At 40.3% G+C, this 16,747-nt stretch overlaps 1 protein-coding gene across 2 annotated transcripts in view; it reads right to left on the bottom strand.

Moving 5' to 3' along the window:
* Nucleotides 1-16,747, bottom strand: part of TOP1 (DNA topoisomerase I) — a 91,721-nt gene that overhangs the window by 2,944 nt on the left and 72,030 nt on the right. For both annotated transcript variants that reach the window (XM_039227073.1, XM_039227074.1), the window contains 5 exons: nucleotides 7,823-7,966; nucleotides 6,048-6,233; nucleotides 4,928-4,996; nucleotides 4,267-4,381; nucleotides 3,180-3,307 (listed from right to left, as the gene is read on the bottom strand). In XM_039227073.1, coding sequence (XP_039083004.1) covers nucleotides 3,180-3,307; nucleotides 4,267-4,381; nucleotides 4,928-4,996; nucleotides 6,048-6,233; nucleotides 7,823-7,966 — 642 coding nt within the window. The remainder of the gene's footprint in view (nucleotides 1-3,179; nucleotides 3,308-4,266; nucleotides 4,382-4,927; nucleotides 4,997-6,047; nucleotides 6,234-7,822; nucleotides 7,967-16,747) is intronic.

Below are 16,747 nucleotides of genomic sequence, written 5' to 3'. Positions count from 1 at the left end.
CTGCACAGTGACTGCTGAGTGCAAATGCTATTTCACCATTTATATTCTTCAGTGACCCTCCAAGAAGTAAGTGATCCTTCAACAGGCAGTGACCCAGGGCCCACTCCCTTAACGCAGAAGGTCAGGTTAAAGAACCGGCCAGGACTGGGAATGTGAGTGCTCATCTTTCGATCATGTAACACTTTGGTTTTAGACACCTGGGAGGAGGGCTACAGATGAAAATGGTTTATTACACGGATCCTGTGCCAGGTAATAGCCTTCCTTCTACATATACTGCAGGAGACAACTCTTTATGAAGCTGAGACAAGATCCTTGCATCTACTGAACCCAGCTCATTCCTCAGATTCTGCCAGCACTCTGGGAAGGAGCTGCCAGCTTCTCAGGAAAAAAGGATGCACTGGCGAGAATACCCAGGGGAAGCCAGGAAGCCAAACAGCTCAGCCAGTCTGTTCAAACCTATACATGGCATGGCCTGGCTTTGGCCTTCTATTTTTTAAAGGAAAGAGAGCTGAGACTGGAAGGAAATTAAAGCAGCTATCACTCAAAAACAGAGGTCTGAAAACATGTGGAGCTAGGGAGCTCTCTTTCCAAATAAAATTTCATGGAATCCCAGTCTACGAAGGATGAAAGAAGCAATTCCAGCCTTTCTTGCTAACAGAAGCCTTGGACGGCCTCTGGAAAACTGAAGTTCTTAGTTCCTGTTTAAAGACAGCAGCAGGCACCACCAGGAAACTAGAGCCCAAACCACAGAGTTCATGCTGCTGGGGGCAGAACCTCCGATGTGCTATTACCTTTGCTAACCTACAAGGTTAAGGGAGCCTCTGCAGAGTGAATAAATACTTGCCTGATTCAACACACATTGGGCTGTTGCTCTCAGCCTAGAATTGTTTGTTAGATATACACATATAGTCCAAGATTGGAAACAGAAGTCACCATTGTGAGAGACTCATTAAATGTATTTTACTGTGAATGGCTTACTTCCAGCATCCATGTTGTCCCAGGTCAAGCTGAAGGAACTGATTCTATACACAAAAGCATCAGACACCACTAGCTAGATTCTTCTTAGGCTAGAAATTTAACAGACCACAATCTTTTAACCATTTCTGTGGATGCTAAATTGGCAGGCTGTTTCAAATTCTCTCATAGCATCAAAGACTCCATTGATTCACTTGGCAAACAGGGGCGTGTGTTTGCTTTGTGGGCACACAGGAGAGGGTTCCTGGGCTTGGAGGGCTCGTCTGGCAGGCGGCCTGGGCTGCCCAAACAGTGGTTCCAGAGTAAGATCAACAAAATAACTCCTCATGCTCCAGAGGGACGGGTAGCTCGAATTGGGTAAACAGCACCTGAATATTCATGCTTTTATTTCTGGCTTGGAACAACACAGGGAGAGTAAATGATTCCACATGACCACCATTTAACAGAGTGGCAGCAAATGGGAGCTGCTAGGATGGGTGGCCTGTAGGGTTCTTTGCCTGCCAACCGTATGGTCTAAGGACTTGAGAGGTCTAGGGATATAGATTCATATACTGTGCATATGTGCATCCCTTTAGGAAAACCAGATGGCACCTGTAGCATGAACTGTAGGTGGTGGGTATCTTTTGACCCAGACATACTACTACTGGATATTTATCTTGAAGAAATTTCAACAGGAGGAAAACCAGTGGACCTGAAAATGTGTATGGAGCCTCACTTTATAGCAGTCATTTTTAGTTTTCATTTTAAATTTGTTTATTTATTTGAGGAGGGGGCAAAGAGCAGGGGAGGGGCAGAGAGACAGACAGAGGATCCAAAGTGGGCTCTGTGATGACATCAGAGAGCTCAGTGTGGGGCTAGAACTCACGAACCATGAGATCATAACCCGAGCCAAAGTCAGACACTTAGCCAACTGAGCCACCCAGGCACCCCTGTAATAGTCATTTTTTCACTTCACTTGTCCTAGTACTGAATTCTGTGAATGTGCATGGAAAAGAATTACCATAATTTCTGTAATTTCACTAACTTCTATTTGAAATTCATCATTTCTTCTCCAATTATGAGTGTGGGCAACAAACCACAGTAATATCAGTAGTACCTATGATATATTTACCACCAATATAGTACAGATATTTCCAGATCATTTACTACCCTTGAAATTTAGTCATTATTAGACCCACCTTTAGATCTTAATAAATGAATAAGGAAGCACATCACAGACTTTAAAATATACTTGGTAAGTATATTTCAAGATAATTGGTCCTTTATAACAACCCTGTGTGTCTGTTCTAGAGTGAAATACCTGCCAATTCTCATGGAGAGTATGTTAAAACGGATTAGTTATGTAGCCATTGCTAATACAGAGACACTAACCACCAAAATGTTTAGTGCCTTGTGGTTTAAAAGCTCAGGACCAGACCAAGTCAGAGGGAAGAAAAGCACACGGAAGAGGAACATCATCCACTTGTTTGCGTGTCAGGCTCTCCCTCTAGGGCAGCAACCCTGGCACACAGCCAGAGTTCAACAGATGTTTGATGATGAGCTACATAAAAATATGACTCATGTGGAATGTGTAAAAATAAAAATAGTGCTAGGATTAGGGGGAAATAAAGTATCATGGTCCATCATCTTTTTAATTTGAAAAAATTTAATTTAGAACTAGTTGTATTTCTGGGCTGTGGCAAGGAACTGTGAGGAATTGTCTTTATATCCATTATTCTCATGTATGATAAGGAAAATAATATTTCAAAAGAGGATACACATCAAACTTAACTTTTCAAAATAGGAAGAGTGGTCAGTGCAGGACTTCTGTCCACAGAATATAGACTTTCTAAGAGAGAGAGAAACAGAACGCTAATGGGGTAGAGGCGAGAGAGAAGGAGACATAATGTGAAACAGGCTCCAGGCTCTGAGCTGTCAGCCCAGAGCCTGAAGTGAGGCTCAAACCCACAAACCACAAGATCATGACCCGAGCTGAAGTCAGAAATAGACTTTCTAAACAATGGGTACCTGATATTCAGTTATCTTCATCAGGGATAACTCCTATCATATTTCCATTTATCTCTAGCATGTACCTATCTTTCAGAACAGACCTAGAACTGGCCTCCTCATATCCCAGCCCAGATGGCCTCTCGTTTGCAGATTATCTATCCACAGTAGATGCAGCTCCCTTAATTGTGCAACCCCACCATCCAGATTCACTTTACCTTAGATTGCAAGTTCATCATGGACTTCTCAAAAGTTTTGGGTGGTGCCCTCTGATGGTTACAAAGAATTGCAACAGCTCGGTTGGCACGGTTGTAAGATAGGATCTTTGCTGGGATGTTCTCATCAGCTATGAAGAAACATGATGATAAAAGAGTTAGTTTGTATCCCAGAAGAGAATATACCAAGTGCCTTCCCCAGCACTTCTTCCTCACGATTCTGCCGGCCTTCATCTCACTAAGATGACCAAGTTCTCTAAGACACAAGGTCAAAACCGGAGTCAAGACTCATCACCTTGTCTTAAAGGCCAGCCCTCCTCCCCACCACCCAATGTAGCCTGAATAAAATGCAGAATTGGGACAGAAACGGTCTGTAGAAAGCAAGGCAGAAGGATCACAAACTTTATGTTTTAGAATTATAAGGTTCTGTTTTACAAAGAAACATTAAAAGTATCATCTAAGGAATAGTTTACTTATGTCACATGGCATCTTTTGTCCCACCCCAAAATTCTGACCCTCAAAATACCTTCTTTAGATTTCCTGGCTTATATTCTAAAGCCATTTGACATACTTATAGAGGACAGAGAAAATTTAGCAGTGGCTGGGCTCTAGAAAAAGCAGCTTGAGGATCTTGGTTATACCTTCTGTACCTAGTTTTTAGGAGAATACTATCAACTCTTAAGGAGAGAAAAATAGCAGAAACCTCAGGGGAAGGATATCCTCCTCCTTTTAAAAAATAACAATGACAACCTTATTCTCTCCAACTTAACTTAACAGCATTAAGTCTTCATCCTGTTACCTTTCCAATAACATACATATAAAAATAAAATGTAAGCATTTCCATAACAGATAAAAGCTCCTGTCGGCATTCCATGAAAAGAAATCCAAGTTGGGGTAGGAAGGGGGAAACAGCACTGACTTTCTGTTTATACAACTAAGCCTCAGCTCTCTATTAGAGATATGGAAGGAAAAAGTTTCCAGTCACAAAGTTAAGGAGAAAAAGCAAAATGGATCTAGGACTTAGCTAGCTGAGCAAGGGCAATGGAGTTACCAGTGAGGGCACAGGCCTATTTGGCCAAGCAGTACTTACGGGCTGTGAGTTCTTTCAGCTGTTGCTGTAGCGTGATGGAGGCATTGTACGTACGGAACACCTTGGCTGTCAAGCCCTCCATGAGATCCTGAAGATGCTTATTTAGAATACCAGTCTGGAGGAGACAAGGCAGAGAATATACTGGGATTTAGGTAAAAAGCCATACCACCCTGCTCTTTCTGGCAAGCTCTATGACATTTATGCCAGTGCAATCTCAACTTTGCCAAGTTTACTGCCTTGCCAGTGGGAAGTTAGAAAAAAAGGAGAAAAGAATTCCAAAATATAGGCTGGCATGATACCTCCCTATGAGGTACTTTAATCTTAAGCAGGCCAATAAAGCAAATTTGTCCTTCTCTATGGAGTTCTTCCATGATAAGCTATCAGGGAGAGGGCTTCAGTCCCCAGCAGAGGTGGCTGGGCATCCAGCAAGAGGAGACTCTCTAAGGGCCAGAAGAGGATGAAAGGCAGGGTTTATCTACCTATCTCAGGGCTTTGGCCATGAATTCACTATGTGCCTAAGGGAGGAAGTGTGTACAGGATAGGATGCCACAAGACAGACTGAACAGAAAGTCCAAGTCACCCCTTGGCAAACCTCTCCCTTAAGAGCTTGAGTGGCTCTGGCTGGGCCCCTCCTTCAACCCGCTACACTTTGTCCACTCACATTGAGTCTATCAAAAAGATCATCCTCAGGCTGTTTGTTCTCCATAAATAGCTGCAAGTTCTTAAAAACCTAAAAGAAATAGCAGAACCTATTATTTGAAAAGCCTTTACCAAAGTAATAATTGCAAACTTACAAAAACTTGGAAAATAAAAAAGCATAAGGAACACCCACATCCTTTACGAGACTTACCCATCATTTAACAGTTTATACATCATTTGCTACTCACACAGCACACGCCTGCCCCATTTCTTTCTTTAACTATTTGTTCTGAAACAGTTATGGGTACTTGTATTATAGTCCTTTACCCTTAAATACCTCACAGTGTTTCCTAGAATTTCCTAAGGATAGAGATATTCCCTTACATACACACAGTACTCATCAACTTCATAACTTTTACATACATACATACTTTAATCTACTGTTCATGGTCTAATTTGGTCAGCTGACCTAATAACATCCTCTACCTCCCCAGTATTAAACCCGATCTAAGGTAAGGTATTACATTTAATTGTCAGGTCTCTTTAGACTCATTTAATATGAACCACTGCCACAGCCAGCAAAGTCTAATTACTTGACTAGACATCAGGCTGTTAAACAGCTAGATTATGGGGGGCCCTGCACCCTGTAGGTCTTTGGTTTAAGTGCAGTACTTTGGAGAAAACATGGAGCTGCAGCACCGTCTTCAGCTGTGGGCTCAGAGATTAGAGGATAACAGGTTACTCCTTTGCTAAGTCAGGAGTTGGGGAGAGGTTGAGCAAAGCTACAAAAGCGACAAGTGTGCAACATGACCAAGAGACACTAAAATGTAGTTGAACCATTACAACTTGGTGAGTTAAATCTTACGCTGAAGTTTGTCCTAAGGGCCCACTCTCTACAGCATGCGGTGTTAAATATTACTGTGGACCCCCGATCCCAGGAAGGTATAGCATGCGGTGGAGGGGGTGAGGAGCAGAGACTAAAAGCAGGTACACAGGACAACCAACACCTCTCCCCTCTCTTTCAAACCATTTTTTTCTAGCCGAGCAAAGTACAGAGGATATGAAAAACACTCAATAACTGCTTGTTGAATGACTGAATGAAAGAAAAAACAGGCCAGGGAGCACAGGCCACAGTAACTTACTCGTTTCTCAACAGGTACTTTGTTATAATATCTGATTGAATCTTTCCCGAGGAAGTCAAACTCTACCACGTATTCCTGACCGTCCAGCTCTGGGTGCAGATTAATATGCTCCACACGAAGTGAACAGCAACCCACTGTGTCTGCCGTTTCTCCTTCTTCCTTCTCATTGCCTGCTCTCAGAGCAAGCTGTCCAGGGAGGGGGGCGGGAAATGAGAATGAATGAAAATACTTTAAATCTCATAGGATCTCCAGGAAACCCAAATAAGTCTCCCAATTCTCTTTGGAACAGAGCATCAGTCTGCAAGGCCTGGGAATTCTGGATTCTATACTAATGTTTCTTCCTCAAATAAAATGAAGTATGGAGAATCATAATAGTATTATCCTTTCTGAGAAAACCAATCTTCTATCTTTACTCTGTTCTTTTAAATAGGGATGGAGGAAAGAAAGTTTTTTTTTTTTTTTTTAAACAAGGAAGCAGGGATACCTGGGTGGCTTAATCAGTTGAGTATCTAACTCTGACTCAGCTTATGATCTCATAGTTCATGGGTTCAAGCCCTGCGTCAGGCTCTGTGCTTACAGCTCAGAGCCTGGAGCCTGCTTCAGATTCTGCGTCTCCCTCTCTCTCTGCTCCTCCCCTGCTTGCAATCTGTCTCAAAAATAAAAAAACATTAAAAAAAAAAATAGCTCTCTCAAGCATTTGTTGCTTAAAGAGATACATTTCAGTTTATAAAAAATAATTTAAAAAGCAGCAAACAAAGGAGCATTCCTATTCTGGGCAATTAGACTCAACAGGCAAGTCTCTCAATTTTGCTTATTTTTGAGATAACTCAGAATTTGTGCTAAGCAGTGTGAAACTGGGAAAAAACTAAAATCTTCTAAAAGGTACTGACAAACTGATCTCATGTTCTTTCAAGGGTGCCTGGGTGACTTGGTTGGTTAAAGCGTCCAACTTTTGGGTTTTGGCCCAGGTCATGATCTCACGATTCATGAGTTTGAGCCCCACATCGGGCTTTGCACTGACAGTGCAGAGCCTGCCTGGGAGTCTCTCTCTGGTCCTCCCCCACACAAACTTAATAAAATTTTTTTAAAGCAGAGTCAAACTGTTGTTGTGATATATTAGTGGTTTAACCAATTTTAAGGGTTATAACCACCCTTTTTAGAAATAAACAGAATTTAAACTTTTTTAAAAATGTTTTTTATTTATTTCAGAGAGAGAGAGAGAGAATGAGCAGGGGAGGGTCAGAGAGAGAGGGAGACACAGAATCCAAAACAGGCTCCAGGCTCTGAGCTAGCCATCAGCACAGAGGCCCGCGTTGCTGAACCCACGAACCGTGAGATCATGACCTGAGCCAAAGTCAGACGTTCAACCGACTGAGCCACTCAGTTCAACGGCTGAGTCGCTGTTGGGCAACTGAGCAGGCACCCCAGAAATAAAGAGAGTTTAAAATGTCAGAATTCAGTCCTTGTAGAAACGTAAACATTGTTTTGTGCAACTTTTGTTTCAGTTATACACAAACACCTATATATTTGTGTGTGTTGGGTCTGTGACATAAAACTTTTTTGTAGCTTATAGTCAAAAGAGTTTGAAAATGTCACAATATTTCTGGCAGATTCAGATACCAGTCAGTAAACTCTGAATGCCTCTCTCTCCATCTCTACCTTCCTAACTGAACCAGAGATTGGTGCTTCTCTAGTACTTAGCACAGGACCCAGAGAAGAAATCGAGCCCCACATCTGCCCCACATATTAGGCAGTGTGATAGGAAGATTGCTCACCTTGTCGATGAAGTACAGGGCTACAGCTCTCTGCCGAACTTTCATCTCTTTGGACTTCCAGTCTTCTCGATACTGGTTCCGGATCTTGTCCACGCACTTCTTAAGCCGCCGAGCAGTCTCATACTTCTGCCAATCTTTCTCACCCTGCAGAGACCCAACCCCAAAGGTGGACTCCTTAGGAATGGTGGCGTAAAAACAGACTTTGAATATCCAAGTTCAGAGCTCTGAACCAAAGAAAAGGTGCTTGAACTTAAGCAAAGTACAAAAAGAATACTGAAGAGAAGCTGTGAAGCATTTAACCTGATGAGAACTCACACTGTCCCATTTCACCGTCAAGCACACACGGCTCCTGTCTAATTGCTAAGACAGCTTGTGGCTTTCATTCTGGTAAAATGCTTACGTTCTAGGGAAAAGCCCACATGGCATGTCCCCAAAACAGACTTCTGTCAACACAAAGGGTATAAACATCCCCATTCCCACATCAGTATCATGGTTCTGCTGCTGAATCTGTGAGCCAACAGCAGTTTCCTGCAAAGACTGAATTTCATTACACTCAAGACAACCATGCACAATTTGATGGAAGTCTCAAGGAAACAGAACCAAAGATTACAACTTGTAATTACTAAGGAACACAATGAATTACAGGAACAGCTGTAATTATTCACCATTTTCTAACTTCTTCATTTAGAAGTATTCTTGATTAGATTGAAGGAAACAATGTTACTGGGAAGACTTTTTTTTTTAAGCATTAGAGCTTTTGATAGAAGATCTAAAAACTGATTTTGAGACCAAAGAAACGTTTTTGAAAGAGAGTGAAAAGATGGTCTCTACCCCACAGTGACAGGTTCTTTCTACTGCCACACTGAAAGGAAATTCACAAGCAAGGGCTGATACTAATGTCAAGAGAAAGGTAAGAAGGGGGAAAAAAATCCAAGAAATCCCATAAGGTCAGGGGGTATTCTAAGGCCTCAAACAGATTACAGGACATGAATACAGGGATGGAATTTAAGACCCCAAGAATCTCTGCTCTCAATTCTCCCACCTACAAAGAAAGGGGTATAGTGATTTTTACCCACATATGTCTAGTTTCCACCTATGACACAGGACGCGTGGTCCTTGAAGTGGTGAGAACAGTGGTCAAAGTAACTAGCCTTCTGAGCGTGCAGGAAAGTGGGCTAAGTGAAAGCAAGAAAGATCTACTTCTGGCTCTAACAGTGCCCCAAAACGCAAGCTCACCCGGCTATGCTAAGGGTTCATCATTCTCCCACAACTGTATGTGGCCATGTTTTTTCTAACTGAACTACTTGTTGTGGGTGGGTGATTTAGCAGTTGTTGATACAATAGTTGACACAATACGGAAGAAATATCAAAGTTTTATTTCCTGACAATGGGAAACTGAAAATTACAGATTTTTCTAAGTACATACTGACATTTAAGAGTACATACTGAAGAAAGGTGTGATACCAGCTGTCCTCATGTACAAGTAATCCATTTCCATGATAATCGTGTGACATAAACACAACACGCACGCGTGCACGCGCGCGCACACACACACAATCTTCAACAGCACTGCCTCCAGCTCAGGAGTGGGCTCTTGGCTATCACTCTAATGCACGCAGGCCCACTAAAGCCTAACTCCAAGTCTGCAAAGTCCTGTAGGGTCACATTTGCGCAATTCCTTAGTCATGCCACTGAAACAAGGTTTAAAAAAAAACCCAACAAATAAGTCATTCACAGAGAATACCACAAGACCAACTTTTCTTTACAGGTTGGCTGGACTCCTAACCCAAGGATCCAGGATTCTCTCAAGTAAGGACATAGTGGGGGGTGGGGGGCAGAAGCCAACTTGTCTAAGTCTGGGGGAAGGCTAGCCTCCAGCAAGCATGCTTATCCCTGCTGCCTTCAGTTTCCCTAAACAGAATCCAGACAGTTAAAGGCACTTGAACAAGCTTTCTCAGACTACTCCCAGAAAAAAAATATCCATTTAGGTCTTCCAGACCGGGTCTTTATCAAAACCATCTGAGTAAAACAAGGTATTCACCACAGGGGAACTGCCTTTTAACCCCCTCCCATCTTTCCCTACCCAGTCAACCCTATGGATAAGAATCTAATTTGATTACTTATATGTGACATTTTTTGGGAGCTTGTTTTTAATTAGTGAGCTCACCATATTTTCTGTTTGTAATATAACTGCTTACTCATTAAGCATACTGGATAGGGGCACCTGGGTGGCTCAGTCAGTTAAGTGTATCTTAATCTCGGCTCAGGTCATGATCACACTTTCATGGGATTGAGCCCCACATCGGGCTTTGTGCTGACTGTGTGGAGGCTGCTTGAAATTCTCTCCCTTCCTTTCTCTCTGCCCTCTCAATGCTTGCATGCATGCCTTCTCTCTCAAAAATAAATAACTTAAAAAACGTTTAAAAAAAAAAAAAAAATATATATATATATATATATATATATATACACACACATACACACATACATACACACTGGGTAAATGGGGTCAGGATCTAGATGCAGGATACAAAGTGGGAAGAGCTAAATTTTGTTCTCCAATCCTCTCTCAGAGGTCTGTATTGGGGAACGATGACATTTGCCAAATTCTTAAGTGGCTCTTCTTCTTTTATTTGTTGAAGATTTAATTTTTAAAGTAATCTCTACACCCAACTATGGGCTGGAATTTACAACCCTGAGATCAAGAGTCACACGCTCCACTGACTGAGCCAGTCAGGTGCCCCATTAAGTGGCTCTTCACACGTAGCTGGTGATGCACCAAAGGAGGAGTGACTAGCATTCTGAAGTCCAAACATCTACTGTTTAAATAAAAGATACAACAAACTGGCCTTATACATTAATGCCCTGTTTAAAGATAAAATCCAAATTTTCATATGTGACCATTTTTACATGTTTGTCTTTTTATTACGTATGTAGAGATCTTTATATATTCAAATTCTTTTCCAGGTACAAGTAATGCATTTTAGTCCACTATTTCCTTTTCATCTTTCATTGTGAATATATCTTCTAAGAGAGATTTTATGTTATACAAACTTAAGTGTACTGTTTAATCAGTTTTGATAATTCATAACCCATATAACCTACATCCTATCAAGACAGAATATTCTCTATCATTTGAGAAAGTTTCCTCATGCTCCTTCCCAGTTAATCACCAACTAAGCAAGCAATCTGACTTCTATCATCAGAGCTTGGTTTTGCCTAATTTAGAATACTGTAGAATGGAAGCATACAGGGGTATCGTGATCTTTACAGTTCATGAGTTCAAGCCCCCACATAGAGCTCTGTGCTGACAGCATGGAGCCTGCTTGGGATTCTTTCTTTCTGCCTCTGGCCCTCCCCAACTCGTGCTCATGCACCAGCACTCTCTCAAAACGAACAGAATAAACTTTAAAAAAAAAAGGGGGGGGTGGGCGGGAATCATACAGTATAGGTTCTTGTGTCTAGGCTTCCTAATAGGTTTCTAGCATTCGTCCATGTTGCTGCATTTATCAGTAGTTCGCTTTTAATTGCTGGTATACGTGACATAATCTAGGACTATCCCTAACATGTTTGAGGAGACCAAGTGTATATTCTGTTGACAAACCCCTAGGAGATTTCCATTTTGAGACCTGCACAAATACAACGCTACTATAAACATTCTCGTACAATTGTTTTTGTGGACATAGGTTTTCAATTTCATTTACGGCAAAAATACCTAGAACTGGAACTGGGGTCTCATTGTAGTTTAAATCCCTTAGTAATTAGTGATGTTGAGAACTCTTTCATCTGTTTATTTATTGGACATTCCTCTATCTTATTAAAGCATCTGTTCAAATCTTTCACTTTTTATGGCAATGTTTGTGTTTATACTGAGTTATAGGAATTCTCTGTATATTCTGAATACAAGTTTTTTGTCAGACATACATGTTCCCAATATCTTCTCCCAGCCCATAACATATATTAACAGTGTCCTTTGAACTTAAGTTTTTAATTTTATTTATTTTTACATTTTTTAATGTTTATTTTTGAGAGAGAGAGAGAACGAGGACATGAGCAGGGGAGAGGCAGAGAGAGGGAGACACAGAATCTGAAACGGGCTCCAGGCTATGAGCTGTCAGCACAGAGCCTGATATGGGGCTGAACTCTTTAGTTGTGAGGTCATAATATGAGCCGAGGTCAGATGCCCAACTGACTGAGCCCTGCAGGCACCCCTATTAAGTTCTTAATTTTAATGAAGGCAACTTTATCAATTGTTTCTTTTATCATTAGTGTTTATTATGTCCTAGGAAATCTACGCCAAGGTCATGTAGATATTCTACTATGATATCATCTACAAGTTCTAGTGTTTTATTTCTTATACTTTAGAATTTTATTTAAAAGCAGACTCAGAATACAATTTTTTAAAAATAAGCGTATGTCTCATTTTCCTTTACTATGGAAACTCACCAAAACCAGAGCTTCCCAGGACTATAAAGTTTTTTAAGGACATTTTCCTTCAATCCAGTCTTTTAATCCCCAGATGGTTACATTCAAAAGTTTGTAGGTACATACATCTTTGAAACCCCCAAAATTATAAGCTATAAAGAGAGAAAAGGCAGAAAAGTGTATTTCTTCCTAAGAATAGTTTAATAGGATTGAATGCAATGTTATGTCAACATTGATTCTGAAGTCTGCTGTACTTCATTTAAAGAAAAAATGACAAACTTTGTTCATAAAGTTAAGACTCGTTGAAGAACCTCATTTTTAACTAAGGGCTACTTCACAGATAATGAGACTAGATCATGTCTCCAACCTTCGCAGAGGGCTAGACTTAGCAGTGAGTACCTTAATAAGCAGTCCTTTTAAACTCTGGATCTGTGGTTTATCTGGGATCAGAGAGCTTTGTAGAAACCACTGGTTCCAGAAGGCTGACTGTCATTTTCCTGGGATTTCAGATTCTATGGGCACCAAAGTACAGAGTGGATGGGAGAGGTAGCGAATGGAAACACAACAAGATATCTATATAATGAAAATCCTGGAAGGAAAGCAGAACAAACCAAGTTGAGCACAGAAAGATGTGAATGAGCTTAGGACAGTCTTTACCTGGAACACCCACTCCTGTGGCTCTCAAAAGTCCTGATCCTTTCTTCTGATGGCCTGTGAGGCTGTTTAAAAAACCTGACTCTGACTGCAAGTAAGCCAATCCAAGAGTCCAGAAAGGGGGACACTAAGAGGATACACTTCAGTTGTGCTTTTTACCCTTGACTACCCAACATTTAAAAATTGTCAAAGGTTTCTTGGGGTGCCTGGGTGGCTTAGCTGCTTAAGCGTCAGGTCAAGATCTCACAGTTCCTGGGGTCTAGTCCTGCACTGGGCTCTGGGCTGACAGAGCAGAGCCTGCATGGGATTCTCTCTCTCCTCCTCTCTCTCTCTGCCCCTCCCCTGCTTGTGCTCTTTCTCTCTCTCAAAATAAATACATATTAAAAGATAAAAATAAAATTGTCAAAAATCTCCAAGTCACGTCATGCTTGAGCTAAATTTCTTAATGAAGCAGAGATGGGGTAAAATAGTACAGTAATAGAACACAGGGGAAATGAATAAGTAAAATAAAGACAAGCAAAAGAATCTCAGAATAGGAAGTCTCTGGAGGCTAAGCAGAAAGGTATAGAACAAAGCCTCATCATGGTAGCCTCCACTATTTTGGATCTAAAGTCCCTGATGAAGTACAACCATCAACTACCACTTTTAACACACTACTACAGAAACTTATCTTTATAGACTTTTGGGTCAGATCAGATTAGGTGAAATCGTACTTTAACTCTCACGCCGCTTCAAACATATATAGCAATGAAAGGGCTCCAAGCAAGATGGAGAGACCTACAGCCGGGGCCTGTGTTAGTTAAGGCTGAGCTGGTCTAGAAGACTCCTAGGAGGAAGGAGCAGAAAAGTAGAGAACGAATAACTTATGTGAATGATACATGGACAAAAACCACTTCCCAAAGTTTACAGACAGAAATTCCAAGAGACAAAAGAAAAATGGCTTAGAAAAGCTGCCAACAATATTACTTCATGAATTCACTTCAGGCAACACTAAAAAAAAAAAACAAAAAACTAACAAAGGTTTTCATGTATATTACGAATAAAGATAAATTCCAAATGAAGCAAATGGAAGGAATGACCTAGAAACTGTGGAAGAAATAAATGGCTGAGAGTTTTCTAGAATAAAAATACATTAATCGTCTGATTCATAGTCTGAGTATCTATACAAGTACAGCAAAACCTTGGTTTGTGAGTATAACTTGTTCTGGAAATATGCTTGTGATCAAGCACCTGTGTATCAAAGCAAATTTCAAGAACCATTGGATCAGTTATGATGTGACATCCAGCATCATGTACTACTCCTGCTGCAAGACAGCGCTTATCAAGTTAAAAAGTGATTAGGAAGTTTGCTCGTCTTGTGGAACACTCACAAAACAAGCTACTTACAATCCAAAGTTTTACTGTATATCCTTATTTAAATATACAATAATAAAGACACACTCTTTACTGGAGAAAAGATAGATTATAAGAATGAAAATAAAGAAATTTTCAGTTAAATAAATACCTAGAGAAAAGGTATTGAGTGTAGAATCTAATCAAATATATCTACTGTGATAACTGCTGACTGGAGAGGGTTAGGGTTTTATGGATGATTTGTGAGTTCTTTTAAAATAAGTAAAACTGAAGCAGAGAAAGGATCTGGTATAAGAAATAGAAATAATTACTTTAAGATGCCCTTTTTTAAAATAGGTAATTTAACTGTCTATATAGAAAATACAAAGGACACAGATGCTTTTAGGATAAGAGTTCAGCAATGTTATCAAATATAAAGTCAATATTTAAAAAAATCAACAGTATTACCACTCTAGGAATAACAGAAATGTAGTAGAAAAAAATCACATTCAACAGTACTAAAAACTGTAAGGTCTCTAAGAAAAAAAGGCTTTAAACATAGGAAAAACTACTATGGAGAAATTACAAAAGAATATTAGAGGGTATATTCAAAGATCTGAATTAACAAAGGAGAACATGTTCGTGGATTGGAAGACTCAAACTAATGTCAATATTTCCTCCCCCATTGATCTATACATTCAATTTTTTTTTTAATGTTTTATTTATTTCTAGGAGAGAGGGAGAGAGAGAGACAACGTGAGCAGGGGAGGGTCAGAGAGAGAGGGAGTCACAGACTGAAACAGGCTCCAGGCTCTGAGCTGGCAGTCAGCACAGAGCCCGACGTGGGGCTCGAACCCACGAACCGCGAGATCATGACCTAAGCGAAAGTCGGACGCTTAACCGACTAAGCCACCCAGGCGCCCCTGATCTATACATTCAATACAATAAAAATCTTGGGACACCTGGGTGGCTCAGTCAGTTAAGTATCCAACTCTTGATTTCAGCTCAGGTTATGATCTCCCTGTTCACGAGACTGAGCCCTAAGTTGCCTGCTTGGGATTCTCTCCCCCTCTGTCTGCCCCTCGCCTGCTCATGTGTATGCATACTCTCTCTCTCTCTCAAAATAAATATTTAAAAAAATTTTAATAGTGTTCATTAGAACATGACAAATACCTCAAAATGAATGCAAAACAGCAAAAAGGAAAGAACAACCAAGACAATTTTGAAGAATGAGATGAAAGAAACTTGTCCTATGCAGTAAAACCCTACAAAGCTCCAGTAGTTAAGACAGTAAGCTACTGATTAAGAAACAAACAGGACATAGAGCCCAAAAACAGACTGACACATACATAAAAATTTGATATATAAACAGAGAGAGTAATACATCTAAATAGTTCTGGAACAACTGGTTATTTACTTGAAAACATGTATTAGATCTCAACTTCATACTATACACAAAAATACATTGGAGTAGATCAAAGATCCAAATGCAAAAACAAAACTTTAGAAATGTTGGCAAGGATATGGAAGACAGAAACATGGACACACTGTTGGGGAGAATGATGGTGGTATAAACTGGTTCAGGCACTTTAGGGAACTTAAAAATATCTAATAAAGAATCTTTAAGGAAAATGTGTTCATTCCAGAACTATTTATAACAGCAAAATATTGTAAACAACTCTAAATGTCTCTTGACAAGGGAATGATTGTTTTTTATAAAATACGATGTAGCAAACAAAACAAGTAAATTAGAAGTATATGTCAAAATAAAATCTCAATATGAAAACTGAGTGAAATAAGTTACAGAATAATCTCAGTAACTTACCTAGTTTAAATGTGTACCTTGTAAAACAACACTACATATTGCTTATGCACACAAAAATAAACTAAAAATACAAAAATATACAAAATCAAAATGTTAAGTTCATTGTAGTAACCTCCAGGGAAGGTGAATGGTATGGGGTGGGGGCGGCGTGGGGGCGCATGGCTTAGCTGTGTTCATCAGAATAACTTTTACAAAATGAAGTAACTGAATAGGACACGATGTGAAGGTTTGACACGGCCAGATGGTGTACACAGGTGTTCATTACATTATCTATTCTTGTACATTTGAAATATTTAGTAAAAAAAAAAAAAAAAAAAAAAGACCCCTAATGCTTGTATCAATGAAAATTTTTTTTTAATGTTTGTTTTTGAGAGAGAGAGCACCAGCAGGGGAGGAGCAGAGAAAGAGAGGGAAACAAAGAATTCAAAGCAGAGTCCAGACTCCGAGCTGTCAGCAGAGCCTGACATGAGGCTCGAACTCGCTAACTGTGAGATCATGACCTGAGCTGAAGTCCGACACTTAACCGACTGAGCCACCCAGACGCCCCATGCCTGTATCTGTTTTTATTTAGAGAATGCTTCTCCTGCTGGCACTGCATTTAAAGACTATTCAAAACACTGTCAAACCCCAATCTCTGTTTCACTGCTCTGCTGAGTGGGAAACAGCCAACAAGGATTGGCAGAAAGCTAAGA

The sequence above is a fragment of the Hyaena hyaena genome, unplaced genomic scaffold, assembly GCF_003009895.1.
Source record: "Hyaena hyaena isolate Hyena2069 unplaced genomic scaffold, ASM300989v1 scaffold_25, whole genome shotgun sequence".
In the NCBI taxonomy this organism is placed as follows: Eukaryota; Metazoa; Chordata; class Mammalia; order Carnivora; family Hyaenidae; genus Hyaena; species Hyaena hyaena.
Note: the sequence above shows the minus strand (reverse complement) of the source record. Positions and strands in the feature narration are given on the sequence as shown.